Source organism: Nematolebias whitei, chromosome 9 (assembly GCF_014905685.2).
Source record: "Nematolebias whitei isolate Nwh7 chromosome 9, NemWhi1, whole genome shotgun sequence".
Lineage (NCBI taxonomy): Eukaryota > Metazoa > Chordata > Actinopteri > Cyprinodontiformes > Rivulidae > Nematolebias > Nematolebias whitei.
This window is the reverse complement of record NC_056506.1, coordinates 52,548,728-52,569,055: the sequence shown is the minus strand read 5'-3', so window position 1 is coordinate 52,569,055 and position 20,328 is coordinate 52,548,728. Positions and strand designations below refer to the sequence as shown.

The 20,328-nt window shown below is 43.2% G+C and overlaps 1 protein-coding gene across 1 annotated transcript in view; it reads right to left on the bottom strand.

The window, feature by feature from the left end:
• Positions 1-13,385, bottom strand: part of LOC119414353 (retinal guanylyl cyclase 2) — a 214,067-nt gene extending 200,682 nt beyond the window's left edge. Inside the window, exons 1-3 of the mRNA XM_037681446.1 lie at positions 13,331-13,385; positions 8,380-8,626; positions 7,961-8,191 (exon numbers count right to left, since the gene is read on the bottom strand). Of these exons, the coding sequence (XP_037537374.1) occupies positions 7,961-8,191; positions 8,380-8,617 (469 nt within the window). The 5' untranslated portion in view covers positions 8,618-8,626; positions 13,331-13,385. The remainder of the gene's footprint in view (positions 1-7,960; positions 8,192-8,379; positions 8,627-13,330) is intronic.
• Between the last annotated feature and the right edge of the window lie 6,943 nt (positions 13,386-20,328).

Genomic DNA, 20,328 nt, shown 5'->3' with positions numbered 1-20,328 from the left:
CAGTTTTTCGAAGCATTTAGCGACTATCGGGGTGAGGGCCACTGGCCGATAGTCATTCAGACCAGTCACTGTAGAGCTTTTTGGGACTGGGATGATGGTGGCAGTCTTCAGGCAGGTGGGAACCGTCTCCAGGGTAAGTGAGGTGTTAAAGATGTCTGCCAGCACCTCACAGAGCTGATCAGCACATTCCTTCAACACTTTTCCGGGGATGTTGTCTGGGCCAGTTGCCTTGTGCGGATCAATCCTCCTGAAGGTACTCCTCACTTCTGCTGAGGTCACGCTGAGATGCTCTTCATCCGGTGGTGAGGTGAGTCTGGTGCTGGGTGGTCTGTTCGGGTCTTCAAAGCGTGCATAGAACTTGTTGAGGGCATCAGGCAGAGATGGGTCTTTGGGGCATTGTTCGCTCCTTCCTTTATAATCTGTTATGCACTTAATGCCCCTCCACATGCTCCGAGGGTCTTGTGAGATGAATTGACCCTCGATCCTCTTTGCATACGTGGCCTTGGCCCTCTTAATACCAGCAACCAGCTCTTTTCTTGTCCTACTCAGCTCCTCTGAGTTTCCAGACCTGAAGGCAGTGTTCCTGGCTTCCAGCAGGGTACGCACCTCTGCATTCAGCCAAGGTTTTCTGTTTGGGTAGCTTTTAACATTTCTGATAGTGGAGACTGTGTCAGTACATGTACTAATGTAACCCAGTACTGAGGATGTGTATTGGTCAAGATCAAGCGAACCTCCATTTTCAGCAGCTTCTCTGAAAACCTGCCAGTCTGTTCGATCAAAACAATCTCTCAGTATGGGGCCACTGTCCTGGATCCAACATTTAACTTTCTTTTGTACCGGTCTGGAGCGTCTCAGCGGGGGCATGTAAGCAGGAGCCAGGAAGATTGAGATGTGGTCTGACAGTCCTAGGTGGGGGCGGGGTTCGGCTTTGTATGCATCTTTTACGTTCGTGTAAACACGGTCCAGCGTGCGGTCTCCACGTGTTGGAATCGTCACATGCTGATTAAAGCTTGGGAGACAGTCCTTTAGATTCACGTGGTTAAAGTCTCCGGCTACAACGTAAAGAGCCTCGGGGTGTTTGTTCTGCAGCGAGCTGATGATATCATGAAGCTCCTGCAGTGATGAAGGGAGGATGGAGCAAGAACTGTTTGGTTTTAAAGGTAGATAGATCTGAGAGTCATCGGCGTAACAGTGAAACGAAATACCATGTTTCCTCAGGATTGACCCCAAGGGGAGCAGATACAATGAGAACAGAAGGGGTCCAAGAATGGAGCCTTGTGGGACCCCACAGGAAAGAGGGACAGAAGCAGATAAATGATTGCCAAAGTTAACACAAAAACTCCTGTCACCCAGATAAGAACGGAACCATTCTAGCGCCACCCCTGTAATCCCAACCCAGTGTTCTAGCCGTGACATAAGGATGCTGTGATCAACAGTGTCAAATGCAGCGGTAAAATCGAGGAGTACCAGGATCACAGACTGACCAGAGTCATTCGCTAGCAGAATGTCATCACAGACCCTTACTAAAGCTGTCTCGGTGCTGTGCAGTTGTTTAAATCCTGACTGAAAAATCTCAAAAATTCCATTTACATTCAAAAACTTGGTTAGTTGACTAAAAACTATTTTCTCCAAGATTTTAGAAATAAATGGAAGTTTTGAGATTGGCCTGAAGTTAGAACAAGCTGCAGGGTCGAGTCCGGGTTTTTTAATTAATGGAGTTACCACTGCATGTTTTAAAACATCGGGGACCACACCTGTAGCCAAACTGCTGTTAATAATGGCAAGAACAGAGGGTCCAGTTGACGGTAGAACCTGTTTAAAAAATGCAGCAGGGATGGGATCAGCAGGGGAGCCTGAGGGCTTCATGTGATCAACGACCTCATTTAAAAATGAGAGTGAGATGGGGTCAAAGTGACTGAAGACTGCTGAGCAGGGGACAAGAACTGAAGGGTCGGCTGTGGAGTGTGGAATTGATGACCTGATCGACTCCACCTTTTCAGCAAAATGCCTGACAAACTTATTACAGGTGTCGACAGAGGCCTCAATGGTGGCAGACTGAGGCACGTTCAGAATGGTGTTAATGGTGCTGAAGAGAACGCGGGGGTTGTGACTGTTTAAGTTGATAATGTTTGAGAAATATTTGTTTTTCTCCTGTTTAACGGTGGTCTGATAGGCTTTCCAACATGTTTTTAACATCTCAAAAGACACCTGAAGTTTATCTTTTTTCCATCGACGTTCAGCTCTTCTGCACAAGCGTCTTGCCTCTCGTGTAGTCTCATTTACCCAAGGGTGGGGCGTGCGTGTTCGATTCCTGAGCTTTAACGGGGCGACTGAGTCCAGGATCTGTACACATGCCTCCTGATGCTGAGAAAGCAACTCCTTTGTAGTAAGACCCGCAGAGAGTTCAGAGTCTGAAACAGAATTACCAGCAAAGATGGAAGAGAAGAGTTTGGCGGTGGAAGGGTTAAAAATCCTACAGGGCTTGGGTGTGGGGGGAGGTGCAGGTTCACAAATCAATGAGGTGTTGAATAAAACCGGTTTGTGGTCAGAACAAACAGTGTCACCAATTTCTAAATCAGAAACAGACAAACCATGTGTTAAGACTAAGTCGAGTGTGGCCCTGCTGGTGAGTCGGACCAACAACACTCTGCACAAAGTTCAAGGACTGGATGAGGTCTAGAAAGTCCTGAGCTAATGGTTTATCTGGGCAGCACACGTGGATATTAAAGTCACCTAAAATCACAACCCGATCATATTGGAGCAGAATACCAGTTAGAAAGTCAGATAGTTCATTTAAAAACTGTTTATGGTATCTGGGGGGTCTGTAAAAAATAGCACACAGAACTGGGTTGGAGCGGCCCAGCTCACAACAGAGCAGTTCAAAACTTGAATAATTAACTGAACCATGGAGCTGTCTGCAGTGCAAATGTTTCTTAAAAACAGCCAATAATCCTCCACCACGACCAGTTGTCCTTGGAACATTGAAAAAAGAACAATCCAGAGGCAGTAATTCCAGAAAAACACTGAACTCACCAGGGCAGATCCAAGTCTCAGTGATGAAAAGAAAGTCCAGTTGGTTGCAGCAGAAAAAGTCGTTCAAAATAAAAGTTTTATTAGCCAGTGATCTGGCATTTATCAGGGCCATCCTCGTAGAATCCACCACAGGAGGAAATGATTGCAGTGTCCAGTCCAGCGGCCTCAGATTTGCAGAGTTAGACGCGCGCCTCCGGCAGGAAACCCAGCCTCGCACAGGCCCAGTGTGATGATGGGACCCCGACAGCGGGATCAGACAGCGCGCCACAGGATCTGTACAGCGCCAGGAGCGGAGGTGGAAACGCTCACCATCAGCTGGAGAGGATGATTCAGAGGCAGCAGGCAGGGCTTTAAGCTTCACCAGCCGGCCAGCGCGTTTTCCACGGCGTCTGGAGCGACGTCTCCGGGGAGGCAGGTGCGTGCCCCGCTGCAGGTAAGCAGGCACGTCCGCCAGCAGCGGGGGGACAGGGGGGGGTCCAGAGTTACGCTCATAATGATCAAAATAAGTGACATTGGTGCCACAAGGTCGAAGATCCAAAAGTTGTTTTCGGTCATACACCAGCAGAGCGTTGATGTCACAGATGAGAAATGAAAAAAACACCAAAAATACGAACACCATCAGCAGAGGTGGATTGCAAGCCATGTACACAGGCGCCAGCTTACCGGAATGTGTTTGCAAGAGTTTTGTGCAGCAGCAGAGACATTGTTGGTGCCAGAACAGATCCGTATGCCGACTGAAGAAATGTTCAGAGAAATGTCTCTTTACATTGAAAACAGGTGGGGGCTCCCACACTGTGTGGGTGCTATTGATGGCAGCCACATTCCCATCATAGCACCACAGCACTATTATACCAATTAGTTTATTCGAAAAGGTTGGCATTCCATTATCCTGCAAGCTGTTGTGAATGGAAGGGGACAGTTTTGGAATGTATTTGCTGGATTGCCAGGGAGCCTGCATGATGCCAGGGTTCTCAGACTGTCCACACTGTAGGAGCTAGCCAGCCGGGGAAACCTGTTCCCAGCTCATATCAGGAACAATGGCACAGCAAATACCGGCTACTACATCCTGGGTGACGCAGCTTATCCCTTGCAAGACTGGCTCTTAAAACCATTTTGTGACACTGGAAGGCTAACAGCAGAACAGCAGATGTACAACCAAAAATTTAGTAGTACACAAGTTGTTGTTGAAAATGCTTTTGGTAGGCTGAAGGGAAGATGGTGTTGCCTTCTAAAACGGAATGACTGCGATGTCCAACTTGTAAAGTCCATGGTGCTGACCTGCTGTGCACTACACAACCTGTGTGAAAGCCATGGAGAGTCTTATGATACTTTATTGGATGAACCTCGTGCAGAAGCAGCAGCACAGCCTCCCCAGGCAGCTGTGCAACAGGAAGTTGAAGGAAGAGATGTCAGAAATGCTCTAATGGACTACCTCCTGAGCATTATTTTTTAAACTGAATTCTTAATCCTACTTTATTGCCTTCCCTACTTGCTTTAAAGCCCTGGTATTTTCCTTTTGTATATATATATATATATATATAATAAAGATGTCTTAAAAATATCCTCACTTTTATTTTTAGATATGAACAAGGTTCTTGTTAAAACTGCTAAACACATCACACTTTGCTGTAATCAGTGAAACCGCTTTTACAATAAGCTAGATTTGAAAATAATTTGGTTTAAATTTGCCCTTAAATATAAAAGGTTTGTTTCATTAAATGTAAAAACAAAGTATTACTTATTAATTGTCATTTGATCTGGGAACTCCTTGTGGTCCTCCAAGAAGAACCTCACCGGTTGATGTCTGCGCCTCCCTGGTTATGCTGCTGCCCCCACGACCCGACTTCAGAATAAGTGGAAGATGGATGGATAGATGAAGACCAACACAGCATGAATGCTCAGTTCAGTTGAACATCTGCCTATTTGCCTCAGATGGGCTGTTAAAATCTCTGCGGTTCAAATAAAAGGTGCACCAGGGCTTTCAGCTGAATTTTTTTTACTGTTTTTGTCTGACTTGAGCATATAACCCAAAAATTTATAACATAAAAGTAGAGCAGATTATGACCATCTTTTCTTAGGGTTCATTAAAGGTCAAATGCAAATTGAAAATTTTCTTAACTTCAACTATGTATTTAAACAAAAACTACTTTCACTTAATATTGTAAAACATGTTTACGAAATTTAATAATCAAGGACACCACTTAAGAAAAAAAACATTTAATAGGAAAGTAAAAAATGTAACAAATATACAAAAATACTGGATCCAACTACTGATTGTCTACATCTATCAATCTATCTTTCTTTCAATCTATCAAAAAATAACTCACACATGTCTGTTCATTAATGCATGTGCAATTTCACCAAGCACTCCAAAAAATGCTTGGTTGAAGTTCAGTTTAATGAATAAATAAATAATTTATTGTACTTTTCAACATCTAAGTCACAGTTTTTTTTAATAAGTTTTAATTTTAATAATTGCATCATCGATTGTACTTGACAAATATGTACTGATGTTACTCATGGTAGTACAACGTGTACTGTGGAAAATACAGTAATACAAACTTTTTTGTATGTGCTGTTAAAGCGAATTGGTTGAAACCTGTTGTACTCACTAAATTGCATCTGCTTGAGTAACATAACACCATAACGGCTATATTTATTATGATTAACTGATAAAATTATTAACTGATAATTAGGCTGCACAAAATCAAGTTTGTGCTGCTGTTTAACGTATTGTTTTTATTGTTTAGTGCTATTAGTGCATAGCGTATTAATAGTAGAAGTTTTTTTAGTTAATGTTTTTCTTGGTTCAGATCATAGATCTTAATACTGTTTGAGTTTTACATTTAACTGTTGTATGTAACTGGGACCATGGGTATTTTGTATGACAAATCTAGAAACTAATTCAGTATTTATTAATTATTTATTTATCTTTTATTTTATAAATATAAAAGCAAGTCCTTCTCATCACAAATAAAGTGATGTGGAATGTGATTATCGCATCTGTTCTTACCAAGTACAGTACAGTTAGCATATATGCTAATTTGCATAGCATCATAGCATCGATGTTGTCGATGGCGTCTGAGACAGCCTCTTTTTTAGTTAAAATATGTCCAGAACCGATAGGATGAGTAACTTAAAATATGTTTAAAGTTAGAAAACACTCACCATCTTCAATAATTGCTTCAAGATGAGCAGTGGCCGTGTCCAAGCAACCTTCTCTCCCATTATTAGCTGGGCGATTACCATATATAGCATCCATCTGATAGAACCACTTCCAATTCTGATGGTCTGATCCGCTCCTGTCATTGTGGTCTTTAATTCTACAGTAATCGCCTCGAAGTTTCTTCAGCTTCTCCCGGCACTGCTTTAGTGTTCGATGGTAGCCGTGAGCAGCCATCAGCTCCGACACTTCTCTAAACACTCTTTCATTTCGAATCATTCCATCCAGTTCACTTAGAATTTTTTTCGTTAGCCACAAAGCACAAAAACGCCTGCACTTCAGCATTAGACCACAGATTGGACATAGTTGTTTTAAAAAACTATTAAAAAATACGCTCCTAAAAATATGCTCCTCGAGGTTTGGCTAATGGCGGGCTGTAGAAAAAATGGCAGATCTGTTGTTTTGGAAAGACTCAACAGACTCCTCCCCCCAACCAATCAGTGACCGACAGTGTTTCTGACGTTCACGGCTCGGCTCGCTTGGATGCCTTGAGAAGCCGGGCCAGAATTTATGGAGGCGAGCCGGTCCCAGGAACCATGGAAAAGACCTCAAACACGCGCCAAGCCAGAAATATCCGACCCGCGCTGTGACAGTGGAAAAGGGGCAATAGTCCCTCCAGCGTGTCCTGGGTCTTCCTCTGGGTCTCCTCCCGGTGGGTCATGTCCGAAACACCTCACCAGGGAGGTGTCCAGGAGGCATCCTAACCAGATGCCCGAGCCACCTCAACTGGCTCCTCTCGACGTAGGTTAGTTTGGCATATGTGCCAAACAAATTTTTTATACCATTACACTATGACATTCCTCATTCTGATGCATCCACACATATTTTCTAATTGTGCAGAGAGGAGAATCCCACATGCAGGACATATCTATAAACATGTTTAAATGGAGGCGTGTCAAGGGAGGACTTCCATATCATCCAGATGTGTGCAGGTGCACAGAAACATGCATCCGCATGGTTTAATAAATCTGACTATTTTTGTTAACATGCACTTTTCACATTTTGTCACTATGATAAATTTCAGTAAAAAAGCTGCACTTTCGTACATGAGGCATCAGTTCTTTAGAACCAGTGAACACATGGGAATCAAAGTTCAGTTCTCATGGAATAAAAAAGTTTTTTTATTTTCTTCTTTTGGAACATGAACGTGGAACTACCAACTTTGCCATTTTTGTTTCTTAAATGGTCCCAAATAGTCCTGAACACCCTCCTTCCTAAAGAGTGCTGCACTCATTAAGTGGAAGTTGTGCTTTCTTCAGTGCAAAGATTTTTTTTTACATAAATTCAGTTGTTCAAATGATAGTGCCACTATGAAAACAAAATAGATGGGGATCTAAAATAAATATTTTAAAAAATTGGTTGGATCTTTCCTAAAATAAATTTCTCCTGTTTTTTCCACCACCTTGCTTGGAAACCATGATGTGCAGAATAAAGGTCCAGACATGAACAGAACATCCACGAGCAGGGATGGTGTAGTCCAGTCTTTTTATCCACTCCCAGTGAATCCCCACCCCTCAAACATTTTGTCCACCTCTCCCTTATCAGTTTATCTGCCAAAACCATATTAATCAGATCAGTTTCACCCAGTCATTTCTCAATCATTAACTTTACATTCAGCACTGGATTGTTTTTCACACCAAGTAGCTCCTGATAGCAGCTAGAGAACAGAAACCCTTCAGCAGATAGACCACATGCCACACTCACCTGAGATGATTGCAACATGCGCCCAGCGGAAGAATCTAAGCACAGTGAAGAGGACTTTGTGTGGAGGAGTGATAGGTGGTAGATTTGGCCAGTTAGCATCAAGGCAGCCTGGAGATGCCAGCCCCACCTCCCAATGCTGAGTGAACAAGGATGCAGCATGGCACAGGGCGGGGTTAAACGGCCCGATGTAGGCATGACCATAACCCTCCATCTCTCCAAGTTCAGTCAAAGCTGAAAAAACAATAGTAATGACAGGGTGATTGATGATAGCAATCCAGACAGCACCAGAGGAAATATATTAAAGTCTTTTTTCTTGAACTGAAGTATTTCTCATTGTGTTGTTTGACAGAAAACTTGTGCAACAAAATTGAAGGTTATTTATTAAAACTGTGCAATTGTTAGTTTAATGGTAAACAAACCTTTGGAGGTGGAGCAGTCCTCATTGAGCAGTTTCACGTCATACCAATATCCTCTGCTCAGATCACCGTCACTTCGTAGCCGGGACAGCGCCAAGTTAGCTGCCGCTGTGGGCATCGCCCTGGAGAACATCGGGTCACATGCCCAGGGCCCAACCAAGGCAAGTTTGAAGGTTGCGGTATGGACGCCACTTATGCATAACACCCAAAGACAAGCCCCTAGCAAACAGGTGAGCTGCATACTGATGACCTGCAGAAAATCCATTTCATGGTTAGTTTGTGTTTCCGCTCTGCATTATACACAAAGAAGAGGGTCAAAATCAGGTTCACGACTAAAGTTAGGAAACACTTTGTTTACTGAACTCACATTAATGCAGGTTGGATAGTTCGACCAACATGGAGATTTTATTTTAAATAAACTAAAAATAAAAAATGAAGGTGTGGTTCACTGGAGTTTCAGGGTAATGCTCGCATTTTCTGCTGATATGGAACATCTCTGGGTTCTACTATTATTTAAGGTTGAGGTGATGTCACCGATTCTGTTCATAACTTTTATGGACAGAATTTCTAGGCGCAGCCAAGGTGTTCAGGGGATCCGTTTTGGTGGCCTTAGGATTGCGTCTCTGCTTTTTGCAGATGATGTGGTCTTATTGGCTTCATCAGATCATGATCTACAGCTTTCGCTGGAGTGGTTCGCAGCCGAATGCGACGCGGCCAAGATGAAGATCAGTTACTCCGAATCCGAGGCCATGGTCTTGAGCCGGAAAAGGGTAGAGTGCCCTCTCTGGGTCAGGAAGGAGGTCCTGTCCCAAGTGGAGGAGTTCAAGTATCTTGGGGTCTTGTTCACAAATGAGGGAAAAATGGAGCATGAGATCGATAGGCGGATAGGTGCAGTGTCTGCAGTGAAGCAGGCGCTGTACAGGTCTGTCGTGGTGAAGAGAGAGCTGAGTCAAAAGGTGAAGCTCTCAATTTACCGATCGATTTACGTTCCTACCCTCATCTATGGTCACGAGCTTTGGGTTGTGACCGAAAGAATGAGATCTCGGATACAAGCGGCCGAAATGAGTTTTCTCCGCAGGGTGTCTGGGCTCTACCTTAGAGATAGGGTGAGAAGCTCGATCATCCAGGAGGGACTCAGAGTAGAGCCGCTGCTTCTCCACGTCGAGAGGAGCCAGTTGAAGTGGCTCGGGCATCTGTTTAGGATGCCTCCTGGACGCCTCCCTGGTGAGGTGTTCCGGACACGTCCCACCGGAAGGAGGCCCAGAGGAAGACCCAGGACACGTTGGAGGGACTATGTTTCTCGGCTGGCCTGGGAACGCCTCGGGATTCCCCCGGAAGAGCTGGTCCAAGTGGCTGGGGAGAGGGAAGTCTGGGCCTCCCTACTTAGGCTGCTACCCCCACGACACGACCCCGGATAAGAGGAAGAAAACGGATGGATGGATGGGTGATGTTTCTGACTGTCTTTTCAAAGCCTAATCATGGTAATAAACACCATTCTTCAAAAAGCGTTCAATACAAAAACAATTGGACTTTATTTGTAACAGAAGATGTTTCGCTCCTCATCCGAGGAGCTTTCTCAATTCGAAGAGCAGAGAGTGAGAGATACAGGTTATAAGGCTGAGTGAGATAAGACACACACACAGACACACACACACACACACACACACATACTGTATATGTAGATTGGCAGTTCACACCTAAAAAACCTAAACAGTAGGTCTTTGTTCCTCTAATTCACAGTCGAGGCCCCTCTGTTCCCATCAGGTGTGAAAACTGGCTGGGGATCTGTTTTAAAGTTGCATTATATGTTTTTGAAAGTGGGAATCTGAGGCCTCCTCCTCTGTTAAGAGAGGGTTTTTCTCTTTTTACATAAATTGCTTCCTTCACCCCCCTCTCAAACCATCTGTGTTCTCGGTCCAAAATGTGCACATTTTGGTCCTCAAAAGAGTGTCCCTTATCTGTGAGGTGGAGGTGAACTGCGGAATTTTGTCCAGAGGAGGTGACTCCTGTGTTGAGTCATGCGTCTGTGAAGAGGCTGTTTAGTTTCTCCAATGTAGAGGTCTGGACAGTCCTCGCTGCACTGGACCGCATACACTACACCACTCTGTTTGTGTATGGGTGTCTTGTCCTTAGGGTGGACCAGCCTCTGTCTGAGAGTCCTGCTGGGTTTGAAATGTACTGAAATCCTGTGTTTGTTGAAGATCCTTCTGAATTTCTCTGATACTCCAGCAACATAAGGGATGACAATGTTTTTCCGTCTGTTCTTCTCCTTTTTCTGTTTATTAGTGTGTTTTGTAGATTTCCTCGCTGACTTGACAAAAGCCCAGTTAGGATATCCACATGTTTGAAGAGCTTCTTGAACAAGTTTCAGTTCCTTTTCCTTCCCTTCTGTCTTTGTGGGGACGCATTCGGCCCGATGTTGTAAAGTTCTGATGACAGAGAGTTTGTGTTCCAGTGGATGGTGGGAGTCAAACAGAAGATACTGGTCTGTGTGGGTTGGTTTCCTGTAAACTTCAATGATGAGGCTGTCCTCTCTCTCCATCTGAACCAAACAGTCCAAAAAAGGCAGCTTGTTGTCGTTTGCATCCTCTCTGGTGAACTTGATGTTGTTATCGACCGAGTTAATGTGTCTGGTGAACGCTTCTATTTCCTTGGCTTGGATTTTGACCCAGGTGTCATCCACATAACGGAACCAATGGCTTGGCTTAGTTCCCTCATAGGAGTGTAGGGCTCTCTGTTCCACTTCCTCCATGTAGAGATTGGCAACAATGGGTGACACTGGAGATCCCATGGCACAGCCGTGCTTCTGTCTGTAAAAACTGTCATTGAACTTGAAATAAGTGGTGGAGAGGCAGAGGTCCAACAGGGTGCAGATCTGGTCTGGGGTGAAGTTGGTCCTGTTGATTAAGTCATTGTCTTGTAGAAGTTGTTTTCTGACGGTTTCTACTGCTTCAGAGATGGGTATGCATGTGAAAAGAGAAGTCACATCATACGATACAAGTTTCTCCTGGGGTTAGTTTCAAGTGTTGAACTTTGTTAGCAAAATCAATGGAGTTCTTTATGTGATGAGGTGTGTTTCCAACAAGAGGAGCTAAAATACCAGCCAGATGTTTAGCAATATTGTATGTCACTGAGTTCATGCTGCTGACGATGGGTCTGAGTGGTGTTCCTTCTTTGTGTATTTTTGGGAGTCCATAAAGACAGGGAGTGGCTTCCCCTGGGTACAATCTATAATACAACGATCAATTGATTGTTTTCTCCTTTTCAAGTTTTGCAGGTAATCTGTGACTTTCTTTTTGTAGGTGCTGGTTGGGTCCCTCTTCAGGGTCTCGTAGGTGTAGGAGCGACCGTAACGCTTTTTAATTCATCATGTCCTGGATGACTGAGAATCTTCACCAGCAAACACCATTCTTGTTATTGTCCAAACAGTTTTGAGCTAACAGTTAAATAAAAAATAATACAAAAAGCGTTCAATACAAAAACAACTGGACTTTATTTGTAACAGAAGATGTTTCGCTCCTCATCCGAGGAGCTTTCTCAATTCAAAGAGCAGAGAGTGAGAGATTCAGGTTATAAGGCTGAGTGAGATAAGACACACACACATATGTAGATTGGCAATTCACACCTTAACACCTTAACAGTAAGAGTCTTTTGTTCCTCTAATTCACAGACGAGGCCCCTCTGTTCCCATCAGGTGTGAAAACGTCTTCTGTTACAAATAAAGTCCAGGTGTTTTTGTATTGAACGCTTTTTGAATTCATCATGTCCTGGATGACTGAGAATCTTCACCAGCATAATAATAATAATAATTTTATTTAAAAAGCGCCTTTCATGACACCCAAGGACACTTTACAGAAAAAAACAAAGATCAACAGGAATAAATTACATAAAGAATATAAAATACATGCACGGTGGCGCAACTGGTAGAGCTGCTGGAACCTCTGGAGAATGACAATTATGTGGGAGAATGACTAGAACAGAGGCACAGAGCCTAGGACAAAGACTGTCATATGGGAAACATCAGCAAGTGAGAAACAGAGCCTCAGGAGGAACATAGAGCACGCAGGGGAATGTGCAGAACTGAGGTACGAAGCCTCTGGAGAATCGAGAGGAACTGAGGCATGGAGCCTCATGCAGAACAGTGATCACACAGGGGAACAACAGGATTGGGAGGTTATGAACCAAGGCACAGAGCCAATAATGCCAGATTAGATGGAGATGGCAGGGGATTGAAGATAAAGAGCTGGTAACAGGTGAGAGGAGCCAGCTGCTCCGATAAACACACAAGAACTAAAACAAAAAGAACCCAATAAATCTACAACTAAACTAAAAGATCTACCAACAAATAACCAAAACAAAACATCCTGACAGATCCTAAATCAAAAACTCTTAATTCACCCCACATGAAGGTGGAATGACTGAGGGTCAGGACTTGTCAATCAATCTCACTTCCACCTTACAAAAATAATTGTATCTTTGTGTGTGCATGGCTAGACGGACGGACGGACGGATTTTGATATAATTTGGCTTTTCATGCAGGTAGTCTGGTTATTTTTAACTCACATTTTTTAATGATACACAATGTCTTGACTGAACTGAAAGAACATTGGGCAACATTTGTGGTTTTTATTGTGCTATATTAATAATCTGACATTAACACAGACTGTAAAGCTGATTAGAAACAGATAGATTTTTTTTTTCATTTTGTTTTGTAAATCATTATTTAGTTAAAAAGAAGTGTGTTACTGTGTGTGTGCGTGTGTGTATTCAAGTACAAATGTTGTTTGAAATAAATCTGTGTGAAATCAAACAATCACAGATTTAGACATTGATAAGAGGATTATGAGGTTATGGAACTGAATTTTGCAGTAATCAATATGATCAGTAAGTTTTAAATTCAAAGCAGACCTTCCTAAAATAATAAAAGCTAAATAGATGCTGAAAATGTACTTACCTCAAGATTTCATTGGACCACGCAGAAAAAACTCCAGCTGAGAAATCCTGAAACCAAAGAAGGAGCAGAGAGCATCTTAATCCTGAAAGGATTTTCTTTAATCTGATTACCGGATCAGAACCGTTTTGGATGAATGGTGTGTGACGTTCAGCTGCGACAAAGATCTACCGACATGTGGACACGTTTATTTTACCTCATGACTCTACAATGTAAAACCTGATGAATTCAAAATTAGCAGATCATGCTAATGATCTGCTGATGGGGCACCATGTTCATTTGATGTTCAAAAACATTTAATTAGTGCGTTTAAAACTCGTAGAGAACAAGGGGTAGGCTGACTGGTTGGGGTCTGGGCTGTGGGTGGGCTTTGGGCCTTGGGGGGCAGTGCTCCGGTTCTCCCTGGGTTTTTTGGATTTTTTGATCAAGGTTCCTGGATGCGATGGGTTAGGGGACCCGACAGAGGCTCTGTCAGGCTGTCTGTGTGTACCTGTTTATGTCTCGGGTTGGGTTTTGGGTGGTCCCCTCTCTTGGATCAATTTGGGCCCCCCATTTAATGTGGGGTCTACTTCCCCCTGTTGCGCTCCCCTCTTGAATATTTTGGGTGATATTTTTATTAAACTTTATACATTCAACCAAATCATAAAATTTTAAAAATTTCAACTGATGAAATTATGTATTTGTTGGGTGACTACAGCACTTCCTATTAATTATTCTTATATCTCTTTTTTGTAAAATAAAAAAAGGATTCGCAATTGTTTTGCATGCGTTTCCCCAAACGTGAATACAATAGATTAAATATGGAAAAATCGTTACATTATTCATTCAACCTTTATTTAGACAGGTAATCCCATTGAGCCTCGAGGACTCATTTACAAGAGAGACCTGATTTCAACATTATACAATATATACAAAGCTTTGCCATTCAAAAACTAGTTTCCTTTATACAGTAATGCAACTGATTTTATTTTTATTCTTAAGTAATTTACATGAGATTTCCACGTCAGCTTCTCATAAATAACGACAACCAAAAATTTTATTCCATTAACTATGTATTTCAATACTGTCAATTTTAAATGGGACTTTGATCATTTTATTTCTATTACTAAATATCATATAGGTTTTTGTTTTTTTCTTTGAAATTTAATAATAACTTATTATCCAAAAAAGTTAAATCTGGTCCTCTGGACATTCAAAAAACAAAACAAAGCAAAAAAACAAAAAAATGTAGAAACGTTTTGTCTTCCATCTGTTGGATATTTCTTATCTAGACTGGTCCTATGGTTTTGATCTGCTCAGAGACAGGATTATAATGAAATTATGACCCGGTTCTGACTGGGGTAAACTGGGTCAGCAACTCTAAAGAGAGTCTCCCTGGGATTTCAATATCAGTCAAGGAGTAGAGTTTAATCTGCTTGCCACATCACGTAGAGAGGCTTTTGAAACACGTCTCATATTTCCTAACACACATCAGAACCACATAAGATCCATTGAGATCACAATTAGTCACGCCTCCTCATGCACCGCCAGGTTGAGCTCCCTTCTACGAAGGAGGAGTCCAGGGCCCTATAAATGAGTAATGACACGGGACATCGGGGCTTTTCCGGGTCTGTGAACGAGTCATAGACCAGAGAGTCCAGCACTGTAAATTGTAAACTTTTCCTGCCTTTTTTTAATATAATTGATAAAACTTAATTGATGTTTCCTTGATTTATTGATATTGTGAGTTGCCACTTCTGAGAGAGATTTGAGCCGGGGGGAAAGACGTGGGCTGGAGGGGGTTTCCGGGTCCCGTGACCCGCAGCCAGCTCTCGTCTTTAACACATCTGAAAGACTTCCTCAGTCTGAGGTGCTGTATTCAGCTCAGTCTTATAGGGTGCATTCACACTAGCCCTGTTTAGTCCACTTTAATCAAACTCTAGCTCGTTTTCCTAGAAAGTCCGGCTCGTTTAGGGAGGTGTGAACGCGCCATCGAACTCTGTCACGGAACAAAAAGGCGAACTCTGGCCCAGGCTAAAACCTAGGTCTCGGTCCGGTAGAAGCAAACTCCAGTGCGGTTCGAGTACAGAGTGAATGTAAACAGACCGGACCCCGCTCCGCAGGACAAACACGCATTTCTCTTACCTTATATGGAGCCGTCAGCTGTCTTGTGTGGAAAAACAATATTCTCCATGGTCTTCCGTCTCATCTTCTGCTCATGCGAAGTCCATTTTTGAAAAATTACAAAATATAACTCCTAAAACTGCTAAAACTTGATGCCACTTCATTTAATTTTTATTTACAGGAGAAGAAGAAGACGTGTCTTCAGAGGTTTTTGTGTCGTTTCTTTCAGTAGTTCTTGGTGCAGCACCCCCACAGGCGAGCGGGGGAATAGGTTGGTTCAACAGGTTGACTCGACTGCACAGTGCAGTGTGAATGCAAACGCTCCAGCTCAAATGTAAACAAAAGCTCATGAATATTGGTCCTGAACCGAGTCTACCGGACTATCTAGTGTGAAAACGACCATAAATAACACCTTCTCAAAATGGATTAACCAGTTTTGCTGCTGACAACCAAAACCAGCTGCTCTCATGATCAAGAAGGACCATCAGCCTAACGATGGATCATTAGCACACTGATGGCTGTTTACTGTTCACAGAGGCTGAGTGATACTTGCAATAACAGCATTGTAAGAGGGGGACAGTTGAACACGGAGGCTCCACCCCTGTTTAATGATGGATGGTTTCTTTTCACAAAGATGGCCACCTTTACTCCTCTCTCAAACCATCATTCCTCTCTATCCAGAATGTGAACATCATCCCTGAAAGAGTGATCTCTGGCCAGGAGATGAGTGTAGACATCAGAGTCCTGATCTGATGGTGTTGCTCTTCTGTGCTGGTCCATGCTTTTGGCCAGTGGCTGTTTAGCTTCCCCGATGTAAGACTGATCACCCTCCTGACACTGAACAACATACACAATATTACTCTGTTTGTGCCGGGGGACTGGATCTTTGAGATGAACTAGTCTTAAATGTCCTGATGCATGCTCAATAATCCAGGTAGAAAAATCTAAAAAAGTTAAACTTTAGTTTAAAAAGTTTAACTTTTTTTAGATTTTTCTACCTGGATTATTGAGCATGCATCAGGATATTTTGAACCCCTTTGGCCAGGATGCCTCAAACTAGTTAGAGAGTTGGAGAAAACAGCAAGGAAGAGGGCAGACTACAGGAACAATTTGCGATTCAACCTCAGATGTCGACAAAGTGGCATCATTCCCAAGAGCCTGGAACTAAAATCTTCAGTCAGTGGGCACCGGGTAAGCAAGATCCTTCAGAAGGCACAAACCAAGCTGCTGAATGAACGGGTGAGACAGACCAATTTTACTATTGAGGCCTTGAAGGCCAAGGAAGAGTGCATTAAACAAAAACTAACAACGTGCCTAGATAAGACCACACTTCAGCAAGTGATGGACTGTACAGATCAGGCACGCTTAGCACAGCATGTCAAGTCCAAGACTCGACAACAAAAAAAGTTTAACGTACTAATAACTCATCAACACCATCACTATTCCAATACCAACACATTCAGTGTAGGACAACACTCCAGTAGTCAATTACAAGCCAGGGAGACAGAAAAGTGGGTGAAGAATTTATATGGCAGACAGCTCACCCAGACAAAGACAGAGATTCTTGCAAGGGGACTGAACTTTGCGGTTGCACCAAGTAGAATTCCTCTGGTGGAGATGATCACAGCTACTGAGTCAGCAATCCGCAACAAAAAAATTAAAGAGGCTGAAGCAGAACAGCTCAGAATCAAAGTTTCAGCCTGCCTCAGCAATGCCAAACCACCACCTGCCAACATCAGTAGAGAGGAGAGGGACGCACTCACCACTCTTAGCAAGGACAAAAACATCATCATTCTCCCAGCAGACAAAGGAAGGTGCACAGTGATTTTGAACCAGAAAGACTATCATGAGAAAGTTATGACACTCCTTAGTGACTTAAACACTTATGAACCTCTGAAAAGAGATCCAGGAAGTGGTTACAAGAAAAAGTTGATAGATTGCCTGAAAATTTTGGAGCAGGACAAGGCTATTGACTGTTTTCTTTACCACAGACTGTACCACAGACTGTACCCAGTGGAGGCCACACCTAGTCTGTATGGTTTACCTAAAATCCACAAACAAGGTGTACCTTGAAGACCAATTGTTAGCATGAATAACTCTGTCACTTACAATGTTTCCAAATATCTTGCATCTGTACTCATCCCTTTAGTTGGCAGCTCAGAACACCACATACAGAACACCATGGACTTTGTGGACAAGGTGAGGGATGTCATCATGGAGACTGATGAAACAATGGTCTCTTTTGATGTCACATCACTCTTTACGTGCATTCCTGTTGATGATGCAGTAGAGGTGGTCAGTTTAAAATTAAAATCAGACACCACTCTGAGCAGCAGGACCACACTTTCTACAGAACAACTGTGTCAACTCTTGAAACTGTGCCTGCAGTCAACCTACTTCACATATGGGGATCAATATTATAGGCAGAAACATGGGTGTGTTATGGGGTCTCCAGTTTATCCTATTGTTGCCAACCTGTACATGGAGGAGGTAGAAAAGAGAGCCTTGACGTCCTTTTCAGGGACACCACCAAGTCATTGGTTCAGGTATGTTGACAACACCTGGGTTAAAATTAAATCTCAGGAAGTCCAACATTTTACTGACCACATCAACTCTGTGGATAAATAAATCAAGTTCACACGAGAAGATGAAAAATATGGCAGGTTGGCTTTCTTGGACTGTGAGGTCTCAGTCTCTGATAGAGGACATTTGCAAACTGAAGTGTACCACAAACCCACCCACACAGACCAGTATTTGCAGTTTGACTCCCATCACCCTTTGGAGCACAAGTTAGGAGTCATCAGGACTCTGTATCACAGAGCAGACAGCGTCCCCACTAGCTCAGGAGCCAGGCAGAAGGAGAAATCCCACACAAAACAGGCTCTAGAGCAATGTGGATATCCTAACTGGGCCTTCCTGAAAGCAGAGAAGAAACCCAAACAGGACTCCAGTCAGCCAACAGGTGAAAAGGAGGAACCCAGACCCAGACCAGTGGTCATTCCATATGTTGAGGGAGTATCAGAGAAACTGAGATGTTTATTTTCTAAACATAACGTCCCAGTGGCTTTTAAACCCCAAAATACATTACGGCAAAGACTGGTTCATCCCAAAGATCCAGTCCCCCGGCACAAACGGAGTAATGTTGTGTATGCTGTTCAGTGTCAGAAGAGCTGTGATCAGTCTTACATCGGGGAAACAAAACAGCCACTGGCCAAAAGGATGGCCCAGCACAGAAGATCAACATCATCAGGCCAGGACTCTGCGGTCTACACTCATCTCCAGGCCAGCGGTCACTCTTTCAGGGATGAAGATGTGCACATCCTGGATTGAGAGGAACAATGGTTTGAGAGAGGAGTAAAGGAGGCCATCTTTGTGAAAAGAAATCGTCCATCGTTAAACAGGGGTGGAGGCTTACATGTTTAATTGTCCCCCTCTTACAATGCTGTGATTGCTAGTATTACTCAGCCCTCTGTGAATAGTAAACAGCCATCAGTGTGCTAATGATCCATTGTTAGGCTGATGGTCCTTCTTGAGCATGTGATCAGCTGGTTTTGGTTGTCAGCAGCAAAACTGGTTGATCCACTCTGAGAAGGTGCTATTTAAGAGACTGAGCTGAATACAGCTCCTCAGACTGAGGAAGTCTCTCGGAAGAGAGACGAAACGTTTCTACACTATTTTGTTGTTTTGCTTTGTTTTGTTTTTTTTGAATGTCCAGAGGACCAGATTAAACTTCTTTAGTCTTTAAGGTATTTTGGGGTTTAAAAGCCACTGGGATGTTATGTTTAGAAAATAAACGTCTCAGTTTCTCTGATACTCCCTCAACATACGGAATGACCACTGGTCTGGGTTCCTCCTTTTTACCTGATGGCTGACTGGAGTCCTGTTTGGGTTTATTCTCTGCTTTCAGGAAGGCTCAGTTAGGATATCCACATTGCTCTAGAGCCTGTCTTGTGTAGAATATCTCCTTCTACCTGGCTCCTGAGCTAGTGGGGACGCTGTTTGCTCTGTGGTACAGAGCCATGATGACTCCTAACTTGTGCTCCAAAGGGTGATGGTAGTCAAACTGCAAATACTGGTCTGTGTGGGTGGGTTTGTGGTACACCTTGGTTTGCAAATGTCCTCTATCAGAGACTGAGACCTCACAGTCCAAGAAAGCCAATTTTGTACATCTTCTCGTGTGACCTTGATGTATTTATCCACAGAGTTGATGTGGTCAGTAAAATGTTGGACTTCCTGAGATTTAATTTTAACTTAGGTGTCATCAACATACCTGAACCAATGACTTGGTGGTGTCCCTGAAAAGGATGTCAAGGCTCTCTTTTCTACCTCCTCCATGTACAGGTTGGCAACAATAGGAGAAACTGGAGACCCCATAGCACACCCATGTTTCTGCCTATAATATTGCTCCCCATATGTGAAGTAGGTTGACTGCTGGGACAGTTTCATGAGTTGACACAGTTATTCTGTTTAAAGTGTGGTCCTGCTGCTCAGAGTGGTGTCTGATTTTAATCTTAAACTGACCACCTCTACTGCATCATCAACAGGAAGTAAAGAGTGATGCGACATCAAGAGAGACCATTGTTTCATCAGTCTCCATGATGACATCCCTCGCCTTATCCACAAAGTCCATGGTGTTCTGTATGTGGTGTTCTGAGCTGCCAACTAAAGGGATGAGTACAGACGCCAGATATTTGGAAACATTGTAAGTGACAGAGTTAATCATGCTAACAATTGGTCTTAAAGGTACACCTTGTTTGTGGATTTTAGGTAAACCATACAGACTAGGTGTGGCCTCCCCTGTGTACAGTCTGTGGTACAGAAAACGGTCAATAGCCTTGTCCTGCTCCAAAATTTTCAGGCAATCTATCAACTTCTTCTTGTAACCACTTCCTGGATCT